Raw genomic sequence first — 24,587 nt, forward strand, 5'->3', positions numbered from 1 at the left:
TCATATCTATTTGGGGTATGAACACTCATTGTTCATATCTCAACATGAGTTATGAACACTCATTGTTCATATGAACAATCTTTATTTTTACTGATCATACATTATATGATGTATGATGTATGAACAGTATGAACACTTGTTGGAGTATCAATAATCATTGTTCATACCTCAACATGAGTTATGGACACTCATTGTTCATACCTATTTGGGGTATAAACAATCAATGTTCATACCTCAATATAATGTATGATCAGTAAGAACACCTATTGATTGTTCATACTTATTTGGGGTATGAACAATCACTCATCATACTTCAACATGAGCTATGAACAATTATTGTTCATACATATTTGGAGTATAAACAATCAATGTCCATACCTCAACATAATGTATGATCAGCAATAACACATATTGGAGTATGAATAATTATTGTTTATATCTCAACATGAGTTATGAACAATCGTATATTATTTATATCTCAACATATTGTATGAGGTACATTAACCTATTTGGATATGAACAATCAATATTCAACATTAATATTGTTCATAACAAAACTACTAAAAGGATAAAATCGAAAATATTTATTTCAAATCCGAGCTATTTGTCCTTACGAATTATTTTCACTTGAAAATTGGTTTTTCGGGTTATTTACACCCGAAAATTGTTCTTGAGACTTTGAGAGTGATTAAAAAAAAACACTGGTTCTGTAAGTGATTTTCACTCGCAAATGGGCCTTGGGACCAATTTCTTGATTACAAATAACCCACATTTTCGCTAAGTGTATGAATTAATAAATATCAACAATAGTTTTTTTTGCTCAAAAAGTATTATGTGAGAATGTGAGATACTAGAATCTCATGGGTAGATCCAATAAACTCTTGAAGCGGATTAAGCCTTACACAAAACGGGCCCATAACCATAAATAAAGGCCTTGGTACACCATGAGTTGGGCCCGTAAAAGTCAAGAAAAGTTTCTCGAGCCGTAGAAGGCCTTGATCAGTGTTCTAAAAATCGGGCTAGGTGCTAGGCGGTACATAACCAAATTGATTTGGTATCTAATTGTTGAAGTAATTGGTGGGCCAATTAGATAGGACTTGGGCGGGGATGGACATATTAGTTGGGCTTGTGTTTTGGGCTTAGTTATGTAAAATTTATAAAAAAAAAAAAAAAAAAAAAAAAAAAGGAACTTAAGTTTTAAACGTTCATATTACAGGCCCAACACAAAAACATAAACAGCCCAATATCATCGGCTAACAGCCCAATTGCTGGCTAAAATAAATCGTGGTCTTCTTTTTCGCTCCCTCCCATCTCTATTGGCTGCCTCTCTCATCTCTCTGCTTAGGTAATTGAAATAAATAAAACCTCGTCTAAGCACCGTCTAGAAGGCTTAGGCGCTAGGCGTTCCCCACTACTTGCCTACCACCTACCGATTTTTAAAACATTGGTCTTGATACACCATGCGCAGGCCACGGAGGCCCATGACACCCAATAGTACATTTACAACCTTAATTTGTTTTTCACCGGAGCCCTGGCACATCAAGAAAGATCAACTGCCCACGTTAAACTACTGCATGATTTTGCACTGCACTCACATTATTTTAAACTGACAATTTTAATTTATTTTTTATTTTTGGCAGTACAGTATTACATGTATGGGCAATAGTATTGTTGGTAGACAACTTTGTGCACTACGCACCCCACATACCACATACTTCGCCATCAATTACATTCTTTATGAGTGGTCACACTATCACGGTATAGTACCACATACATGAACAACAACATTCTTGCCTTCTTGGCACTGCGCATACACAGAGAAACACAATCTTTCTCTTAGTATGTTGCCATCATCTCAAGGCCAAGCAATTATCCTCCAAAATAAACTTGTGAAAAACAAAAACACATTGTACCACTTGCATACATAGTAAACAGTGAAAATACAAATGCAAGCCTGACAATTTGATTCTAAAATATATGGATCGACTTAAAGATCGACATTGTCAGAGTGAGTGGTTAATGTGAAAGACGAAAATTATACATGAGGGGTAAAGAAGTAGCAGGAACCTACAAGTTTACAGAAATCGTGTCTTGAAATCTTCCAGAAGGCCAATAGCTAGTGCTGGATTGTAAATGTTCAACTAACCACAAACTAAAACTGGAGCATTTCATATGTAATCAGTTCCACACTTGTATGCTAGCTTTTTTCGTGAAGACACTAAACGTCTCCAGTTATAACTATGTTACGATTTGGTATTGTGGAAATGTTACACAATGTATATCAGAGTATCAGACACCATTGTACATCAAACAAGGGCCCGAGGGTCATACAGAATGAACAAAACAGATTGGATACTCAAAGTTACGGTTTTATCGATAGAGAAACTGACATGTATAATGATTATATAAGTACATCTAATGTGAACAGGGAATGAATACTCTTTGCAAAGTGGAATTTCAGAGAAAAGGTTTCAACAGTAAGTCAACGAAAAGTTCAACTATTTGAGGAGGAACATATTTTAAGAAGGGCCTCAAGCCCTCAGCACAGAAAAAATACTAAGTGACTGTATGTACCAAAAACACCCAATGCAAAAAAACTTTGAATAAAAACATTGCACATTGAAAAGGAACAAAGGCGTAAACATGCACAAGGATTGTGTCATAATTTGGTCAAGATTAAATTTAAAAGATGCCTCAGCAATCAGCACTGCAATACCATTATCAGTTGAAAAAACTGGACGAAGTAAGCTGAAGCAAAAGTGGTCGTAGGGTATTGATGCTCCAAGGCAAGTGAACCAAGTAAGAACTACATTCCAACAACAGTGCACGAAATTTAAACATGTAAACCAAAGACAGAGAACTAAAAACCCCAATGGTGATATGCCTACGATAAAGACTTCATGCTTCTAGTGCAGAATCAAAAGGCATAGGGGATCAGAAATGAAGGCAAAGAAGCACGATGTAAAATGCTATAGACACATCAACTGTAAGATCATAATGTACATATGCATATAAAACTCATGTTATTGAAAAATAGGATATAGGTGTATGACCGTCACTAAGCATCAACATTGGATAGAGAAATAACAGCTTACTATCATATCTGATAACCCAGTTGATCACTACAAGAAAAATAGGCAATGTAGATAGTCCATAATCATAGATATACAGAGAACATATCTACAGAGCAGTCTCAAAGCCTTGTGAATCAAGCATATATGTACCATGGGCATTTTATAAAGTCATCACACGTCTTCAATCTGAAAAAAACTCGCATAGAAGCAAAACCTGCAATCACAAGGTTAGCATAGATCTGGGAACACCATGATGGTGTTCATCCAATTCCTTCCAACCTCAACTCAATCTTAGGCTACTATAGAGTTGACACTTCTTAAACCTAAAAAACATTTGCATACAACAAAACCTAGAACTACAGGTGTGCTTCTTGCCACTGTATGAAAATAGCAAACGAGGTGCTTGGGAATTGATATAGTATATTTGGAGTAAAATTGATATACAACCACATACAAACTATATCTGAAGCTTTTCTTAATGATATAACCCATGAAAGAGGAATGCGTACTTTATTTTGAAGAAGAAACAACACTAATTTTATCTTCTAAATCGTGAAGGGATCAAAGAGACGCTCAAAAGAAAAACATCTCATGGTATTTGATAAGGTTGAACCATGGCCCTTGAGGTACAGAAGAAATTCATAGCAAGACATGCTAAGTGATTCAGCAACAAAACCATTCTAATACTAAAAGGGATTTACTGCTTAAAAATGAATTAAACTATATATGCATCTATTCCAAAATTTCAACACGATAACAAACACAAAAACACAATATACAAATATTACTGCAGATGATGACATAATCTAGGCTCTCTAGTCTCCAAGTAGCATGTACTTTACGAGAGTTTCCAATTTGAAATAAAACAACAAACTTTGTAGATCTCCATTCTTGTAGATCAAACTAAACATCATGACATGGAGTCGTTCTTGTTCATATCAATCACAAAGGAAAGGGGCTTATGCTGCTAATTCTAAGTAAAAAGTGAGCACAATAGGAACAACAAACAGAGCCTAATAACTCACACTAACAAGTACAAAACAATGTAACCAGAAGGTGGACAATAATTCAGAAGTCATCTACTTTACGCGTAAAATCGAAAAGATACATCTAGATATACAAATCCACAAACCAAGCTCCAATCTTTCTAAGTTTATCTAAACAAATCACATTTCAACTCAACATAGAACAAAAAACAAAAAAAAAGGTTCACAAGAAGATGCAACAAAGAAAATGTGTATAACCATATAACAAAAATCAAAATCTATAGAAAATGGAGGTAAACATACATCATCCTCATATCAATGTAAAGGGTTCACCTTCTTCATTACATAAAAACATTAGATACTCCATTTACCGTGCCGTCGGCGACATTTCTACGGACGACAAAGAGTGTCCTCCTTTAAACAAAAACTAGAAGTAAGAAATAAGATGGTTCTTGTTCTGTTCATTAAGAACTCTAATAAAATAGAGAAAAAAAAAAAAAAAACTATACTGCCTGGCTCCAACCTGTTTGCCGTTTCTCTACTCTACTTCTTTCATGTCAATGTACACAACTACATTGTGCCCCTCCTTTCATTAACAAAAGGGTGCTCAGAAAATACATGGTTTCGTCCAAAAACAAATGTTTGAACCACTGCAGAGTGGTGAGTAACCAAACCAAGCCAACCCCACATTTTTTTCTTCTTCTTCTCCTTTTGGGCTTTTGTTTTTTGTTTTTTACCTTGGAATAACTCTTTAAGTCTTTGTTGGTTGAGATTTTCAAGGCTTTTGAGAGTAAAGAGAGAAGAGAAAGAGAGTGTGTTGAGGGGTTTTAAAGGAGGAAAGGGCTGTTTTTGGGAAGTTTGTTTGGGGCTAGTTGGCCGGTGAAAAGCCTTTTTCAACTTTCTCTTTGTTCTGTTTTCTGGCAAGACATACACATACCACCCATACCTATTTTAGATTTTTTCTTTTTTCTTTTTCATTGTGAATACGAATATAATAATTATTTATCTCTTTCAATAAAGTCTTTTTCAGGAACAGTTACTTGATTTAATTATGTTTTGATTAATTTAAATCACGTGTGTAATACTGTATTATTAGAATTGATGCTTCCTAATGTTTTCATTGATGCTTCAAGATTAAAATTGATAGATATTTTGCTTTAGAAAAAGTCCATAAGATTTTAGCAAACTAGTTTGGAACATTGATTACGGTTTCACATTCTTACCTTTTATTGAGTAGGCTTCAACATTTTAATCTTTTTGTCGACGATAATTAGAAATTTTGATCTTACGTGTTGTGCTATTGAATAATTGTCAAAATACGTTAACCTCTCCAGGCGATTTCCATATTTTCCATACAGAATAAGCAACGCAACTTCAAGAAATGCCAGTAGGCCACATATAACAGTCATTATTTTTTGTTCTGAAATAATTTTATGATTGGTTTGAAATGCCCAACCAAGGACCCCTGACCAGTGAGACCCATCTCATCAAGGTAATATGCAAAAAAAATGAGTGTGCAATTGCACCGACATTCCCCAAGCAAATTATTTGCACTCTACTTTTTGTGCCTATATGTTCACGTGTGAAATAAAACGTAGACTTGCCATTCACTTTTTAACAGTTTTTTCATCCTAATGAGAACAAAAGCCTAAACTGATTATCTACTTTTGATCCACTAATTATCTACTTAAAAACCAAAAAGAGTGTGGCTAATACGAATGATTAGATGAGAAGTCACATTGATTCATGTCCATTTCAAGGTCACAAAATCATTGTCGGAATCATGATATTTATGTAACTAATTATTCATCCACTTTAATGTACAATTTCTATAAATGCGTGACAATGTAGGTTGTCCTATCAATTTGAACATATAGGTATATTCAATATATATTTTCTATTTAAAAGGTTATTTAGTTTTAGGGCCTCCTAATAAATGGCTTATTTGTGTTGAATACAGACTTTTTCATTTATTAGCGTGCTTCTTATCGTAACTTGACCGCTTTAATCGTCATTGACCGTGTGGAGGTGTGTCTAATAGAAGTGTGCACGGGTCTGTTCCGGATTGGTTTCGATGCCAAACTGAAGTGCTTAGTTATAAAAAATTACAAACCGAACCAAACTGATCCATACAAATCACAAATTATATATCAGTAATGTGATTTGATGCAAATGTAATGCCACGTGATAATTTTTTTTGAAACTTGAGAGCCACATAAACACTGCAACAGAAAATGTCTTACATCACTGTTAAAAACAGTGATAAAAAGTATTTTGTCAATGTTTATTTTTTTTTCCAAAACCGTAACCAAATGAAAATCATATTTTTTTTCCCGAAACCGTCACAAAATATTGTCTCAATAGTAGCATTTTAGCCACTTAAAACCATGACAAATATTAGAAAACAGTCACCATAAACATGGTTTTCGTGACTATTTTGATAAAATAGTGATATATTGAATTGTAAACCGTTATTAAAGGCCATGTTATTAATGTTTGTTTCCCCACAACCTTAATAAACAAATATTATATTGTATAAAAACAAAATTGCATACTATATTTCTGCAACTGAACGCATACACCTGATATATATTCACAAATTCATTACATTCTAAAAAAATGTTTCATTTCAAACATTAATTCTGCTGAAACATGTCAATCTTCGTACATAGGTGAAAAAAAAAAGAAAAGAAAGAAAGAGAGAAACATTTCAATCAAATAGCAAAAAGACGTGCAAGATATAACCACATTTCCTCACGATTTATGATGAATCTTGGTGGTAGGTCATCAAACATTCTTGGCAGTACAAACTCAATTTATATCAGAAGAGTTTAAGCTAGTCTTCATGCGAGAAAGACTCCTAACAGATTAAAAAAACAAACAATACACGAGATAGCAAATACGACTCCGGAAAGATATGGAAGCTAAGTTGGCACTCCATTTTTCATCAGCAAAAGATATTCACAGTGTAACTCTTGCAAGCTAGCCCAAGGAAAGCATCAAAATAACCATATTATAGCTGGCCTTGAGTAAAGGGACAACGAATTGGTGTGAAAAAGAAAATAAATTCTACAATTCCAAAGAAAATAATTTAATGCAACGTTATTTCAAATAATAAGATGTTTCCGATGGATTTCAGTTTCCAACTTTCCATCAAATGAATTGCAAAAAGCACTAAAATGTCATGAAATCTGTTATCAAATGATTTGCATTTCACGCAATACCCAAAATTCCCCATCCTTCAATTAAGTCAATGTTACTCCATCTTCTTGTTAAATATATATTACTAGTACTTGAACTGTGTGGCTCATTTTCATGTCAAGCATATTAATAATTGAAGAGGCAACCCCAATAATATTGACACCAATATCTTGGAATTTTAGAAAAATTGTCCAAAATCAAGAAACAGGTTGGAAGATTGGGTCATTGAGGAATCAAAGACGACATTTAGAAATGGAGTTTTAAGGAATCACTACTTCTGATAGAACCTCCCTAGTCCTTCATATAGTGGCATAGTGATGGAAAGAATGGAGCCTAAGAAGTGTTGAAGATGATGATGATCTTCCTTTATTAGAAAGAAACAACAAATTTCAAAATTTTCACTAATCTTGATTGTGCCAAACATCGATACTTCAGTTGTTTTTTGAAATTTGGAAATATTTCATTTGCATTTTTGTTTCTCTTTCGTCATGTGCAAATGGTACTTTTGGTAATTCACAAGTTCACAACATCAGTCACACCTCCCATAGAAGGTCAATGATAGTCAACGTGGTCAAGTAACGTTAGAAGAGACCTAATGCTAATAAACGAAAATGTTTGTACTGAATGCAAATAAGCTATTTATTAGGAGGACCAAAAACTAAATAATCCTTATTTAAATTAATCTATTTGTTTATTATTATTATTATTGGTTTTGTGGACAGCTAAGGTAGAAGGTAGACTAGTAAACTTGGTTTTCTCTCATTAAATTAAATATTTATTATTGAAACAGAGAAGCTGACAGCCTCTTTCATAAGGAAGCTGTAATGTGCCTTAAACGTCACTGCTGGTTATTTTAGATCCAAGCAAGCCCATCAAATGGTCTCCCAATCAACGGTAAAGCGACATACCCTATATTCTAGAATCCTAGTAGTGTGGTAGAACTGTAGAAGGGGCTCTCCCTACCCCACCTACCTCTTAGGCCCTTACAGTGATAATTTAAGGGCACTTCTGTTTGAACTTTTTTTTTGGTAACTCACCTCTTTCTGACCTCTAGAAGGATAAAAGTTCGATGTTGTATACGATAAACATCCAAAACATACTAACCATAGTGTCCTCATAATTTTGATGTTATTTTTGTTTTACAACGACATGGATCTTTTTGACATAATCTCACTGACTCTTTAGAACATCCGGCCTTTGCATGAGACAACATGTGAAGCTTGATATTGACCTTTCCATTCACATAACCCTTTGTTTGGGTTTTTTCTCAAAGTAAGAAGAAAATTGGGACCATTGATCAAATGTCGCTATCCTACTGTGACATTATCCCTTAACAACCATTATTTGCATCTTAAAATTATACACATTTTAAGTTTTTAGTTGGCATGGTTGCTACGCAACGTCAATCCCCATTCGATCTAGAATTCTAGACTGAGTGCTGTTACATCCAGTAACAACGCTTGATCTTCTACCATCGACCATGCAAAGAACATGATTGGTCATGCTATCACAACCAGTGAAGGAGTGAAGATATGGAAAGATCATCATGCCCATTTCATCGAGTAAATCTCCAGCACATCGAACAGGTGTAATTGGGCACCCAATTTATAATTTATACACAATTTCAGATATTTTATAATTTAATAATTATGCAAGAAAAACACTACAAAATGGATTCAAGATTTCAAGCACAAGCCATCAGATCATTCCATCATATACAAGTTTCGCTTTGTACTATGCTTGTCCTAAGTTGACATTTGGCTCGTTTCTTTTGGGTGTAAATGGAGCAAGCCCAAGCTTAGTTCGTGCATTTTGAATAAGTAAATACCAAGGTCCTCTTCGATGTGTCTAATGGCCAAGGCAAGGACAGCATTTGGTTTTAATAATTTTTTTAAAATTCCTTACTGTTGCTCTATGAGGGTCACGAGGCTACGAGCTCAATTTGAATCACTTACAGCATTTTTCACGATTTGATTAATTTGAATCACCATTTGTCTTCCACATAGTCATAAACAATTTCTGGACAAAAGGGTGCCAAATTTAAGAATTTGCAGGGGATGGTTATTTGACTTTTTGAGTTTTGAAGGTGTAGCAAGCAGCCTGGCTAGCATTTCTAATGTCTCATCTCATCAGGATTCCGTAATTTGCATGGCGTACAAAGAGTGTTTTGTCGGGCATAAAAAAGAAGCAACCTTCAGACATGAAATCACCATAAAACAAGTCTATTTTAAATCCAAATGTTACTCGAACACAGCTAAGTTTCAACTCTCTTATGTAAGATGGCCAGAATTCTGACTTACTGACTTACGGACAACTTTTGTCTTTGTTGTAGAATCGTTTTTAATGGTCTCTTTCGACGTACAGAAACTGGAACTAACATCTGATTCACTATGTCATTTTACTAAAGGCAGAGGAAATGCAGAATTGCAGAGAAGAATTGATTAAATGAACTTCGTACTCTGTTTGTAAAGTCTAACTTGGGCTAAGCTAAATATAGGTAGGGGCAATGCCTTTGCAGGAGTGTTAAAGACTGGGATACTGGCCTGAGTCGTTACTGACCTCTCTGGTGGACTTGTTTTTGTGATGCTAAAGTGCTAAACACAAGTCTACTTCAGTAGCACTATAGCAGTCTCTATCTCCTCTATTAATGCCCCACACTCTAGTGTCCTACTCTGCTGGGTAACTGGGCCCTTTCTTGGATGTGGGCCTCGTAGGGAAGGCCGCAGCCCACACACAGAGTAAGCACGTGGCCCAGTAAGGTTAAATAAGGGGACCAGGCCAAAATATATAATAAATGCCCCTGGCTCCTCTCGTATCATGCAGTCAAGAAGTTTATTATTATTCGAACGAAAGGTAGTTTTTTGGCTCCAAATGAGCACATTCTGTTTGGGAAGTTGGAAAAATCATAAACAAGAAGCTTACTAGGTAAAGTCACCACGTCTTATGTCTTATCATTAGGTATTTGATATGGTTTTGTGGGTCTATGTACTAGTATTGTAGCATGTATTATTAGCCTACTCACCTTAAATATTTATATTCCTATCTTTTTACTTGTTCTGCACGCCAGTTGTTTGCTATATTGTTTAGTCTCTACATGCTCTATTAATCTTCAAAAGCTTCATGTGTGCAAAACAAATAAAAGGCTCATAAATTATTTTAAGCCTCCGTATTGTACTTGTAACTGTGCATGCTTAGACTAATTTGTGCGTGACGTAATGAAGTTGTGCGAGTGATATGTTTTAAGTTTCTTATTCTTTGTACTTGGCAGGACTCATGAACTAGTTTTACTGAAACGTTGGACACATTTACGTATGCCATTCCAGTTTCTAGTAACATCAATGCAGTTTCATTGGTGATCATTCACGTTAGTGTACAAGTTGCAGTAAGGTAATTCCCTTTTGCATAATACGATTATCTGCCTACGAATTCTTTTCACCATCAGCCATTGTTTGCCCTTATCTTTGTTTTAGTAATCATCTCTACCCAATTTTGATTTTGATATCAGCATAAGCCACTATTGAACATTATTGGATCATACTTTATTGTTATTCATTTCATGTTTTTTATGAGGACTTATAATCCACTTACAGATTTACCTGCACATACTGAATGACGCACTCGCACACACACATACTTGTGGACCAGGACATATGCACTTGTGCAACTATTTCCTTCTTGTTTTGCCATAAGTATGAAATAGGGGACCTAAATTAGTCCCCAAAACTGTAGTATTCCTTTTTATTGTGACAAAGCAATGATTATGGTATGAACTACTTAATACTCTTTATTTATTTAGGCTATTTGTTATTGCTTTTAGAGATGGAACAAGCCTCTTGCATCAATAGATATTCTTTTATTACTTGTAAGTGGAGTTCATGGCACACTATGTACGGTGATTGAAGTTAGTGCACTGTGCTTAACATCCCCTTCCCCTTTCAACAAAAAAATCAGCACTCGCAAAGAAAAAGGAAAGTAAGAGGAAAAGAACCTTCTGCTTTCTCATATGTTCCTAACTTGGATGGAGACATAGATGCTCATCTACCAATCATGTCTCTTCATTTTTCCCGCGGACAGGTGATTTAAAGTAGGCCCTCCACAACGAATCTACCCAAGTTTTGATCCCAAGGAAACCACTTCAATGCAAACAAATCATAATGAAAAATGCAACCTTCCACCTCTCTGGAACATCTCCTGCCTTTTAAGCGTACTTGTCTGGCTCACCCTTATGATGTACGTATAGAAAAGAAAAGAACAAAATTTCAGTAAAGCAACCTTATGATTTCCTTTGTGGATCTGTGAAATGTAGATGCTGTGCGTATTTATAAAGCAGTTATTATGTCCATATACCATCATATCCTTACAATAACTAGAAACAGAATCAGAGTCTTCCTACCACTTTTGTCTACGGAAGAAAAAAGAAAAAAGAAAAGAAAAGAAGGAAAACTGTTAAATTAACATTAAGAGATAATCACTATTCAGTAGTTCCTAAACTGTAATTGCCTTCAGACTTCTATATTGATAGTTATGAAGAGTTCATAATCTTGGTCTCATTTGATGCTTCATTGATCTTATTTGATGCCTTGCAACACTCAAACCTGCAAGGATCCGCCTCGATCAACAATTCAATGACCTCCTTCATGGTGGGGCGCAGGGTTGGGGTATTATTGGTGCAACGGATAGCAATTCGAAGCACCTTTCTCATCTCATCTCTGAATGAGCCCAGTAATCGTTTGTCTAACACCTCTGCGATCCCATCCTTTGTTGCCCCCTTGCATGACACCCAATAAATAATATTCTTGCTTTCTCCGAATTCTGCCTCTACGGGCTTTTTGCCAGTTACAAGTTCCATCAAAACCACTCCAAAGCTGTAAACATCACACTTTGCTGTTGCCTTAGATGTATATGCATATTCTGTTGCAAACAGCAAAAGATAGTTAGATAATGATTAACCAAGATGAATAGTGAAGTGAATAATAAAAGGTTAGACTAAAAGATGGTCTACCAGAAAGTGAAATTAGTCTAACATCACACTTCGATGCACACTTAAACATGATCAAAAGTGAAACAACTAAACTGTTTGATTCAACTTAAAAACAGTACTGATTTACCTGGGGCCAAGTAACCATAAGTTCCTGCAATAAGGGTAGTACTTGAATCCTTCCCTTTTGCTAGCAAGACCTTTGCGACACCGAAATCTGCAACCTTAGGCTGGTAATCTGAATTCAGAAGAATGTTGGTTGACTTGATGTCTCTGTGAATGATGGGTGGCAATAGGTCATGGTGGAGATAGGATAGACCTTGTGCAATGCCGAGTGCAATTCTATGTCTGGTGGGCCAATCCAAAAGGATCCTTCCTCTGTGTAGGGCGTCCCAGAGGTTGCCGTTTGGCATGTATTCGTAAACCAGCAGATTCAAATCCCAACTTGAGTAGTAGCTGTACAACTTGACTATGTTCTTGTGCCTTATGCTTCCAAGAGTCTGGACTTCGGTCTTGAGTTCCTTATCTAAGAACAGCTGATCGTCTGAGGTGGGATCCTTTGTCTTTCGAGTCCAAAGCTTCTTCACTGCGACTGCTTGTCCATTGCTTAAGTCAATCTTGTAAACAGTCCCAGATCCTCCATGTCCCACGATATTCTTATCAACTAGAGCCTCAATAATCTCACGCTGGTCAAAGGTGATCTTATGAAAGCTCTTGATGTCATAGGAGAAGGATGCTGAAGAAAATGTATCATCCTGTTCCATCAATGATCTCTCTCTAGCAAACCAACGCTTTAGAAATAACAGAAGTCCAACGATCACAACTACCACTGAGATACCACTCAACCAAATGCTGTTCAGCTTCTTCCGGCTATACATTTTTGAGCAAACAGGGAAGTTTGAATTGGATGAGTTAAGATAGACGGGAACACATAGACCTGGATTTCCTGAAAGACTTTCTATTAGACCCCCTTCGATCAAGGAGCGAGGAATTGAACCTGAGAGTCGATTGTTTGATAAGTTGATTGAGTTGGGAAGCAATTCACAGATGCTTTCAGGGATATCTCCTGTTAAGAGATTGTTGGAGAGGTCGACCACATTTAAAAATTTCAAGAAAGAAAGAGACTTCGGAATAGATGAATTCAGTTTGTTATCTTGCAATAGCAATAAATTGAGCTTTCTTAAGTTGCCAATTTCTGCTGGAATAGGACCAGATAGGAGATTGTTGCTTAGATCAATCTTCACGAGATTGCCTGCTCGAGAAATTTCAGATGGTATATCACCTGAAATCCTATTACCCTGAATCAACAACTCCGATAAGTTCTTAGCGTTGCCAATCGTTTTTGGGATTGGACCATCAAAATGGTTGTATCCCAAATCAACGATTGAAGCATGCGGAAGTGCCAAAAGTCCATCAGGAATTGATCCTTTCAGATGGTTATAACTAACTCTAAACCGAAGAAGGGACTTGCATTTTCCATAATTCTCAGGCAACTCACCAGAAAATAGATTTTGTAACACACAGAAGTACAACAACTTACCTCCTTTACAAACCTCCCTTGGCAACTCTCCAGAGAGACGGTTTTCCGACAAGTCCACTGCAATCAAATCGGATAACTCTCCAAGATTTTGTGGCACGTTGCCCGTCAAGATGTTGCTGTAGAGTGACAATAGGTGTAATGTCTTTGAGTTCCCTATCACCGCTGGGATTTCTCCACTGAGACTGTTGTTGTACAGTTGCAGAACACGCAAATTCGGAAGCTTGCAAAGAGACTCCGGTATCTTTCCCTTCAGTTGATTAACAGACATATCCAAATCGATGAGTTGGGTTAGATTTCCTAGCTCATCAGGTATTTCACCACTGAGATGCTGGTTGTAGTAAAGCTCTAGCTGTTGCAAGTTCTTCAGCTTGCCAAGTTCCTTAGGAATCCGACCGGCAAGGAAATTGCCTGATAATTCTATGTCGAGGAGGGAAGTCATGTTTCCAATGGATGCTGGAATCTCACCATGCATCATGCATGTCGATAGAATCAATTCCTTGAGTTTTGTCAATTTGAGAAATCTCCTGTGGAAGTTTCCACAAGTTGAAGTCATTGTTCTCATTAAAATTTAGCACCTCAAGATTTGAAAGGTTAACTATTGACACTGGAAAATTGCCTATGATGTGGTTGTAGGACAAGTCAAGCAGTCGGAGTGATTTCATGGTTGAGAAATTTGGCAGTGTTCCAGTAAGATATAAGGAGGTGAGATTAAGCTCTTCTAATAAGGTGCAATTTATTATGCTAACTGGAAAATTCCCATCAAGATGGTTATGGCCTAACCGAAGAATGCGCAGTTTCGGAAGATATGAGCACACACCGTCTGGAAACTTACCTGTGATAGACCATGCAGAAAGATCAATTTCCACAACATAACTGTGCTGGTCACAAGCAATTCCAGTGTAGTTACAGTAAGAATTTTCACCAGCTTTGACAGTGTTCCAACGCGACATGGAGTCACCTGAGAGGGATTGTTTCATGAGAGTGAAGAAATGAGATTGATTACCAATGGTATTTTGGGAGGAGAGACTGAAGAAAGAAAGATGAAGCATGATACATACGAAAAAATAGTGGAGAGCCATTGGAGAGGAGCTCATATGTATTTGGTAGGACGATATGGAAAGAGAGAGGATATGTTTATGGTGGTGGTTATAAAAGAGGATGCAAGGAGGAGATGAAGCTTATAAATGGCATTGTTGAGGAATCATTGGGTGCAGTACTACTACATAGTGATGGTGAACAAAAAGAGGTGCATGGAAGGGAAAAGGGTGTAAGACACAATAGAACAGTGCATATCTTTGCATAAAGAGGCTTTTATGTTTATACCCACTAATGCAGGTAGGGAATAACATCAATGTATTCCCTTTATACTGATAAGATATTTGAACATAACATACTTGCCCCTGAAAGCTAACACTCGTTGATCAGAACCTTTTCATCGCACCACTTCTATTTAACATCGTTTGCTAGGCTGGATCTTTTGGTGTAAGTACATTCAATAAAAGTTGACGGTCTAGATTAATAGTCCATTAGAAGTTAATTGTGTATAAATATCTTGCTTCTGTAGTACTTACAGAAGAATATCAATGATGTTAGCATAGCCTGTAGCGTACGAGCATCAATCACTAATTTTAAATGTATCTTTGATTCTTCTTCTTTATCAAGTACAAGAACCCTACGGATGCTTTTATTTGCATGGAAACACATATATCCTAGTTGATGTACATGCATAAGATATGCCCTTCAGTTCATACACTAGTTCAGGAAGTTGAGTATTAAGTATTAACCAAACACCTGTGCCTCCTTTGCACTAGTGATTCTTAAACTCTTCAATTTGAGTAACTTATCTTAGAATCACATCATGCGTCTTGGATTAATCAATTGAAACACCAAGATCATGTGCCTTAGATGTGTTTCATGTGTGTTAAGTATCTGAAACACATCCATAGGCTGGTAAGCGCAGAAGCTAATTGAGACTTGAATATTGTAAAACTAGTAACAGATCAAGAGGTTCAGAAGATTGGAATGGAATTATAGAATTCCTCACACACACAAACCAACCACATTAAAATAGAGCTTCACTGCCAGGAAAAAGTAAAACACATCCCAAGCTATCTGAGCTTAGAAAGCTTACAATTTCTTGGGGTGTTCAGAACAAGACTGCAAAATTTTCGATATGTCCAAGGATATGTTGAGACTATGACATGGTTCTAAGTGAACAGTCGACCCCTTTGAGCCAGCTCCATTATCTGTGATAAGTTATTTGTTTTTCATAGGTAGACTTACTGTTAATCGTATGTGATACTTGGCTTTTTCTGATGTTTGATTGCTTCTCATGGGCGTCTGATGCCCATGTTATAGATGCTCAAAGCTCAAATCTAATTGCCATCATATCTCCAAGCTGAATTCAGTTGGTTACTCGGTCCTGGAAAAGCATGTTCATATCAATTCTGCACGATTATGATTTAAAATGGGCGAACCGTTGGATACTTGGATGATTCCTGGTTTAAAAGCTAAATCGTACCTGCATTCAGCATTCACCTGTGTTAAACATGTGTGGGGTTTATTAATCCAAGGTGCGCTCCATATCTTTTCTTTATTGAGCTTAGTTTCATATTTAATTAAAAAGACCAGGAATTTGGAACATAAGCCTTTTTGTATATATATATAATCAAAAGAGAGTACGCAAAGAACAGGGTCTTACAATGATTATACAAAATAATGCATGTATATTGAACTATTATATTATAACTTAAAGGGACAATGCTCGAAACTTTGGACAGATGGTGAAGTATTATGAACTCCGAGACTGCAAATCTAAATCCAGCTATATTTACTTGGAGTGTTTATTCGATCCTAAGCAGAGCAAACACTTTTTTCATTGAGAATTTTCCAGACACTTGGGATTTGCAATGATTGTCATGTGTAGTTAGGCAGAAGCTTAGGAATTTGGGAGAACACCACACTTCTGTAGTTCTGTGCGTTATCATATTTTTGTTACCCACATGAAATCATGAAGAATGCTAGCCACCAAGAGCATTCACTATTGGGCTATATAATTTGCTTCTCTATAATTAGCGTAAGGAAACGTGCCAATAACTTATTCAGTTGGTTAGTTTACTTTCATACGTACTCTGGTGATCTATAGTTCTATACGACTATACGAGAATGAAGTAGCTAAGCAATGCCTAAACAAATGATATATACTAAGAAATCGACCTAGTCAGATATAAGACTCGAATGGCCCCAGAAGCCCAATTTGGATGCTTTAACCCACAAAAGAGAATCCATATGTTGGATAAGACACTACTCCATGAATGGATTCATGATTGAAGTAACACAAAGCAAAAGATGCTCCCACTTTCTATACATAATAAAAAGTAGTCCAAACTTACATCAACTTTTTGCTGAGGTGCTATCAGCCCCCAATGAAGTCACTCCGCGTGTGCCACGCATTTGGACGTATGCTTGTAGCCCTCGCTGGATTGGAAGTTGCAAATCAGAAGTGGCAACAATCATTCGCTGCTTTTCGTTATAGATCGGATCATCTGGACCCTTGGCATCTACTCTCTCTGTTTAAAATTGTATTAGAAAATATTTGCAGTAAAAGGTGGGGTTATATGGTGTAAAAGTGTAAACTGTAAACAATGGGAAGTAGAGGTTAAATGTTCATCTCTGCTTCTAATATTCAAACTATGCGTTCTCTTTGTTGTTATGAGTTCTCAATCTAAGAACCAAAATGGGAATTAGTTGGTCACTTCTCTAAGCAAAAATGAAAAACCAATTATAGCATCTTTGTTGTAAACTGTATTGGATATTTGGATAACACGTAGAACACCACTGTACCACTGTAGTTCATTCTGGTCCAAAATGTTGGTACCTCGCTTGAAGTAGCTTAGTTACTGGTATCGCTCGAAATTGGGATGAAATTTCAGATGATGATTTTATTTATTTATTTATTTTTATTTTTGAAAATTCTGACAGATTCTCGAAGTTCTCCTAACATTTGGTGTCATTTTCCCCCCTTGCTATGCATAACATTTCGTGACATTGTCAAGGTAGACATCGTGTGTGAGTGTGTCTCGGCCTCTCAGGAAGGAACTACTGAACCACTCAAATAATCAGGTAATACAGTCTTTTTGTTTATCAAATTCTTTTGCTAAACGTACATTTCCTTTATGATGAGCGCAAGATAGCAACCAAATTCGAGTTTAAAACTTATTTTCGCTGGAAATGATGAAACAAGTGGAGGATTAAAATGTTTCTCACCAAGCAGACGATTTCATGTTGTGATAAGCCGCATCCAGCGCAATATAGCAACCTGACTTTATTCTTCTTATATGGGTTGAGCACTAAAAATCTCTTTACAAAATGGAGGAGATGTGCCGTATAGAGTGAGTCAATTTGAAATCATCGAGTATAGGGAATAAAAAGCCTATAAAATCACACCTATTACTCCTTTGGTGTACAGACCATTTTCTTTTGAGTGCGGTTCCTGTACTCTAGTTGTTACACCAACACTCACCATCTCCTATTTATTATAATTTTCAGTCTTCTTTTACGAATGCGTTCATGCACTTTTGAGGTGGGTTATGAATTTATGATGATGAAAAATTGAAAACTTGGCGCATAGCGATTAAAAAAAACGATAAAAAGGAATCCATACAAAGATATTTACTGGTATCGCCCTTTGGCAACTAATTTCGCCAACAACTGTACAATATTTTGTGAATCATATTCACATCTAAGAGCAAGGTCATACACTCATACATCATAAAAATATAAAACGTGTACTATGTACAAAACACTAATGTAAGCACGTGCCAGTTATGCTTACATTAGCTATTTTTAAAAGGTAATTAACAGAATCTTAAAATTATGTGATTATCCTCGATCGGGTGTTCATTTCACTTGTGGAGCTTATGGCACTTTCGTTGATCTTTTGTGTTAGGAACACTTGTGGGCTTTCATTTCACAGACACAGTATGCGATATCTATTCTACGTTGTTGCGATATCTATTCTACGTTGTAATGAGGCGTAGGGGAGTGAGCTGGAGAGCCGTGGAAAATCCGTTCGCACAAAAAGACAACTTCATTTACATTATTTCAGACGGTTTTGTCCCAGTTTCCATCTAAAATTACAATAGATACAGTTAAATACCATTGTAATATTGAAGATATCTATTCTACGTTGTAATGAGGCGTAGGTGAGTGAGCTGGAGAGCTGTGGAAAATCCGTTCGCACAACAAGACAACTTCATTTACATTGTTTCAGACGGTTTTGTCCCAGTTTCTATCTAAAATTACAATAGATACAGTTAAATACCATTGTAATATTGAAGATATTGTAAGGGTTAAAAGATAAATATGAAGGCTAACGAGATGATTGGCGTGGGCAAATTTATTGATTGAGTTGTCTCAATCAAGATAATCCCTTTAGACTATTATGTCCCTATTTGTCATTTTAAATTACAAAATAAATATTTGGATATCAAACTAATAATGGAATACTTTAGGGGCAAAAACGTGAAAAAATGAGTAAAACAAACGAATTATAACATAGACACGTGGCGTAGCCCACGCGCTCAAAACTAGTATTAATTAAGCCCAGTCCAAGTTTCCTGATGTATGTACAATTGGCCATGGCCTTTTACACAGTTCAGTATGACATCGATTGGCTGGCAACTCAAACTAATAAGGTTCCTCTAAAACCCGTCAGGTAAATTTTCATTCCACTCACCCGAAAACATATCACTGTTTGTTTGTTTTTTTGTTTGTTGTTTTTTTGTTTTTATTTTAAATGGTTATGGAGTTGAGGCAGACTCTAATCGTTGATTAAACTTCAAAGAGTTATATACCTTCCTAAGAGTATGATCATTAGAGGGAGAATCCTTACTACAATAATACCATACTCGAAGCCTTACGATCATGAGAAACTCATAAACATAACCCACTCGGGTACACACACAAAGAGTTAACAATATAAAACATTTAATGTTTGCCACCAAACAAAAATTATCCCTTAAGAGTGGGTGATCATTCCTTAGGTGTTTCTGTGGCGTATTCGAAGTTATAGAAAAATGTCCCACATTTACCGTAAGTGTATGTTAAACCAAGAGTAACATTTGAAATTTCCTTAATGTATCTATTAAGATTTTTACCTTTATATCTTACTTTGGAAGCTTACTTAATCATATCACATTTTCATGTATTGAAAATGTTGAAAATATGCTTAAATTTTATATCCTTTAAGGTTCGAAAAATGGGAAATGTTTCAATTGGTCTATCTACTATTTGATAAGCGAACAAGAACTAGTTGAAATCTTGACAAAGAATTAAAGCTAAATCTTACTATATAGAAAAATATGGGGTATGATGAATAGTATTTTCACGTGCGTCACAGGGGCAGTTTGGTAATTTCTCTATCTATTTTGGAGGTATTTTGGTCTTTTCACTCTATGAAGGTATTATCTCTACGGTTCTCGAATATTCTCGCTCCTCTTTTCTCTCTCTAAAATCTCCAATAATAGGATGATTGATTCATTTACGTATTAATTATTTGTTGAATTGATCAAATTTATTTCCTATGCATTCATCTCAAAAACGATTAGTGCTTGAAGCAATTGAGTTCTCTATTGGAAGTTCTTGAACAAGAGATTTATGATATATCGAGCTTGAGAAAGCTAGACGATCGAAAGTGATTTTTTCTCTTTTCATTACTTTTTATTTGATATATCTGTGTTTTGAATATGTAATTGAAGTTTGAGCAAGTACGTTTTGTTTGCTTTATCTCCTTCAAGTTAAATTTACAACTAAAAAGGATTTGTTTTTTCTTCTATCTTTAGAAAATTTCTCATTGTTGTCTTTGTCATTTTATCATTCGTTGAATAAATTGTTTACAATAAATTATTTCAATTTTAGTTAATTTTTGAGGAAATAAAAGTTAAAATGACTTTATGTAATTTTATGAAACTATAGTCGATAAAATAACCTGAGTTTGTTGTGAGCAACTCTTTAATTTGTGAGTGGATATAAGTGTAGAGAAGAGTGAAAGCACTAACGAGGGTTATGAGGGTATCTCAGTATTCTTTTTTTCATTTAGATTTGGCAACTACAGTGCATGTACGCTACTGGAAATTTTTAATTTATGGCATACCTTTTTTGTTTGTGGTAAATAATTGTTTGGCATATTTTAAAAATGGCAGTGTGCTTTGAATATGGAGAAGTGTGAAATTGCTCAACAACTGAGTAAACAAGCTTACAGAGGTACATCTATAAAACTTAAATGCTTATCTTTTCAATCTAAAGGTTCTCTGTAGATTTCTTGAATATTTCTCGCTTCGTGTTTGCAATTTCTCATTATTCGCCCTGTCTTCGGTCTCCGACCGGTATTATTCACAATCTTCGACCGGTACTATTCACACATAAATGAATACTATATGATTTCTTCAATCTTGAATCTAAACTATATATAGCTGAAACAAATTTTGTGGCGCTGTTTTGTAGTGATTATCTATTCAAGCTTTTGCTCATTGGATATTCTGGTGTTTGGCAAATCATGTCTGCTCCCGAGATTTACTGATGTAAGTTATACTTATGGCATAATTTTTAATATTCACAGCTTGAAGGAATCAGGCCTTTGGAGGTTAGCTCCAAGGTCTTGGGGTATGATTTCCAAACTAAGCGGGGGTTAAAAATCCTGATTGTCAGTGCATTATTATGTGTTGTGAGATTCTATATGTCATTAAGAAGTTGCTACTTCTGTAGACACTGATATGAAATTTACCTATAGATTTCTATGTGGAGTTGCTCTCATTTTTTCTGACCTTATTCATATTCATGGCGTACATGATGACTCATATCTGGTAGTGTGAGAAGGCAAACACTGTTCTTAAAGATTTGAATTTCTCGCCACTTTCTCTCTCTCTCTCTCTCTCTCTCTCTATATATATTTATTTCTTCTATGTGATTGTTATCCAAATGACTGCTATTGTTCGCACATAGATGAATACTCATGAGAATGTAAAAGAATAAATAGCAAATGTTCTGTTCATGTTGAAAATATATCTTACTATATTAGGAAAATATGGGATCTGGGTATGTGTTTTTTGCATCTGTGTCTGAATACTGCTCATTGTGTTCATACAATTCGAGGATAGCAATTTTGTAATTTCAATTTCCTCTGTCCAAATTGAGTATGCTATTACTGATTTGTTTGGGTGCATGGGGAGTGGGGACTGGGGAATACACACTCTAATCTTTAGTTAATTATTTTGCAAAATTAATTATTTTGATGGAATTGAGATGCATGCTCACAGGACTAAACGGTGGAAAACCACTTGAATCATCCGGTCTCCCTGATTCTGCAATTGATCTATCTTCAAAATATTACTTTGACATGCAGGTAAAATATGATCCCAGAATCCTTTCATGAGTTGTATAAAGTAACTCTGCCAAAAAGCCAGCTAACGCACTGATAGATTTGTGTCGTCGTATATGTCAAGGTAAATGGTAAGATATGCATGATCAGGTTATTGGAAACATTGTTGTAGTTCCTAAACTCACACACATACACATGTGTAACTTTCACCGTGGGTTTTGTCGTAATATAGTGACTCTTCTCTTGATTTTTGTAGGCCTTCTGTTTCTATGCTGAAAAAGAAGTTTTATGAGAGCCTCGAATGGTTTGAGTAGGTCTCATTCAGAACTCTATTGCTCTTCCCACCACTACACCCTTTTCAAACCAGAATAGAGCCATCTTCGAGAAAGTGAAACCTCTTATAGATGCTGCAAGCACTTCAAGAGTCAATGTATTATGCTTACAAGTGAATCACTAACGAAAACAAACTATGTACATGAATAATTTTACATAATTGCGACATCCACAAATATCATACATAGATGTATTTCCATCTAATATTAATATTTCAAAATGTGTTTATATTTTGATCCCAAGAGGCATGGACAATGTTGTTTGCATTTTGTACCAAAGAGAACAGATGGTGTGAGTTTGTTGAGCCAGTCGATGGGGAATCGATCCAATTTCTTTAAGACCTGGCACGAAAATATAATATGGTCATAGTGAGTACTGATGTTGTTTGAACTTTTTCTGAATGATATGTACAACAGAATCACATACCATGTGTTTGATATTGCATATGGGAAGATAGTTGTTAACATATGATATGGAAGACACCATCCTTTGAATTGGTTAGCCTTCGGTTTGAATGGTGTTGAGATTGTCATCAACCCTTTTGCTACTGTTGGTGAACTCAGTGAACCAATATGGCCCATTGAGATTATCTTTTGCCCTTTTTACATTATGCTGCAGTTGCCATAATTGGATTAGTTCTTTTGCTGTCAGTAAATTAATCATGTATAATTTTATCTCTAACACATTCAATTGTTTACAGAAACTAAAAAAGGAGTTACACAAGCTATCATCCATTGCGTCGTTAGAGATTTTAAAAGAGTCCAGTACCAGCATAAAGTAAACTTTTGTTGCGAGAGCCTCCTCAAGCACCTCCAACACTAAGAATGAGTACAAACTACAAAGTATATAGTGTAGATAAGGTTCAAATGAGATGCGTCATTAACGGGAAATTGAATTTTAAGAGGTGAAGGACAACAAGTTTGGTCTACAACTTTGTGGCAACCACTTCTGATATATGGTACAATCTTTGTATGTAAGGTGCGCTTCTATTGAGTTGTTGTCCCCTACCTCAGTTAATTCGTGCATGATGCTAGTTTTATTGATATAGATGAGTGGTAATGGGATTTTGAATCCCTCAGCTGCACAAAGTTGAGTCTCAGTCTATTCACGCATATTCAACCAGTCTATTTCCCATAGATCATGGATGGAGCTTTAGATCATTATCGCATTCGAATATCCTATCTGGTAACACGAAGATAGATCCCTTATCAGTGGACGCGACAAAAAAACTATTCTTTCCATACGAAAGACTTGATTTGTAATGAAGAAAAGTGAAAATATAAACGAAAACATTTGATAGATCATCGAAGGACGCTCATGGTTCATAATGATTTGGATATTGGGTGGGGTGGGCAGCCTAATGCTCCGGCTTCAGTGGGCTTGGGTTCAATAGGCATGTCCATAACCCGTCCTCAGTTGGGCTTGGCTGGACAGGCGGGTAGGTCGCTCTATCTTGATGCACCTCTCAGTTATCTTTCTACCTTTCTACCTATCAGTTTGTCAGTTTGTCGGGGTATGTTTCGAGTTCGTTAAAGAGATGAGGAAAAGTAGAGATTCTTCATGTTTTAGAGCTTCACAAGTTGGTTGATAGAGTCAAAAAATAATTTAGTGCGCATATAAGGATAGCACCGTTAAATGGACACAAACTCTCGTATCTAGAGAGATTAAAAAAATAAAGAAATAGTAATTTGACCTTTGTATCTCTTGATCTTCTTTTCCCTTAACTTTTTCTCTGGTAATGATAATCTAACGTTTCCAAGGTTCCTTTTCTACTAGCACAATTGCAAATGCACCAACCCATTGCCTTGGCTTCATCCACCGGAATCTCTATCTTGTCTCTAAATCAAGCTGTATAACTTAGAGAACTTTTGTCCAACTTTATCTATGTTGCCAAAAAAAAAAAAAAACTTTTAGCAAAGAAAAGTAAAGGTAAAGAGAAGAACATGATTGATTTTGAGAGATGCTAAGGCGTTAAAGCCTTTTAGATTCGCCCTTATCTTTGAGAATTCGGTAACCCAAGGATGTGCCCTAGTAAAAATGTACGAAAAAATATAGAGATAGTAAAAACTCATATGTTGACAGCAAATGTAACTTTTGC

General features: G+C 35.9%; 1 protein-coding gene and 2 long non-coding RNA genes across 10 annotated transcripts; 1 reads left to right on the plus strand and 2 right to left on the minus strand.

Moving 5' to 3' along the window:
* Window positions 1-9,780: 9,780 nt before the first annotated feature.
* Window positions 9,781-22,752, plus strand: LOC147519393 (uncharacterized). Of its 7 annotated transcripts, none has more exons than XR_015212186.1 (8): window positions 9,781-10,186; window positions 10,530-10,648; window positions 16,138-16,352; window positions 17,761-17,901; window positions 20,982-21,042; window positions 21,283-21,359; window positions 22,095-22,280; window positions 22,413-22,752. It is a non-coding gene; the product is annotated as an uncharacterized LOC147519393 (long non-coding RNA). The 7 variants fall into 7 exon arrangements; XR_015212187.1 differs by having other exon boundaries at window positions 9,785-10,186; window positions 22,095-22,180; XR_015212185.1 differs by having other exon boundaries at window positions 9,785-10,186; window positions 22,181-22,287.
* XIP1 (Leucine-rich repeat transmembrane protein kinase family protein) lies at window positions 11,519-15,134 on the minus strand. Of its 2 annotated transcripts, none has more exons than XM_086590991.1 (3): window positions 14,612-15,134; window positions 12,370-14,303; window positions 11,519-12,172 (listed from the first exon to the last, which is right to left on the minus strand). In XM_086590991.1, the coding sequence occupies exons 1-3, from the start codon at window positions 14,623-14,625 to the stop codon at window positions 11,784-11,786; spliced, it is 2,337 nt and encodes a 778-aa protein (XP_086447117.1). In that variant the 5' UTR covers window positions 14,626-15,134; the 3' UTR covers window positions 11,519-11,783. The 2 variants fall into 2 exon arrangements, with proteins under 2 accessions (XP_086447117.1, XP_086447118.1); XM_086590992.1 differs by lacking the exon at window positions 14,612-15,134 and having other exon boundaries at window positions 12,370-13,305; window positions 13,780-14,436.
* Window positions 22,658-24,484, minus strand: LOC147519395 (uncharacterized). The gene is made up of 2 exons (XR_015212191.1): window positions 22,916-24,484; window positions 22,658-22,830 (listed from the first exon to the last, which is right to left on the minus strand). It is a non-coding gene; the product is annotated as an uncharacterized LOC147519395 (long non-coding RNA).
* Between the last annotated feature and the right edge of the window lie 103 nt (window positions 24,485-24,587).

This window comes from Coptis chinensis, chromosome 2, assembly GCF_015680905.1.
Source record: "Coptis chinensis isolate HL-2020 chromosome 2, ASM1568090v1, whole genome shotgun sequence".
Classification (NCBI taxonomy): Eukaryota; Viridiplantae; Streptophyta; class Magnoliopsida; order Ranunculales; family Ranunculaceae; genus Coptis; species Coptis chinensis.

Excerpts from the sequence above, each read along its gene's own strand:
- XIP1 (XM_086590991.1), bottom strand. Across the intron at positions 12,173-12,369 it reads TTATGGTTACTTGGCCCCAG|AATATGCATATACATCTAAG; the intron begins GTAAATCAGTAC and ends TGTTTGCAACAG.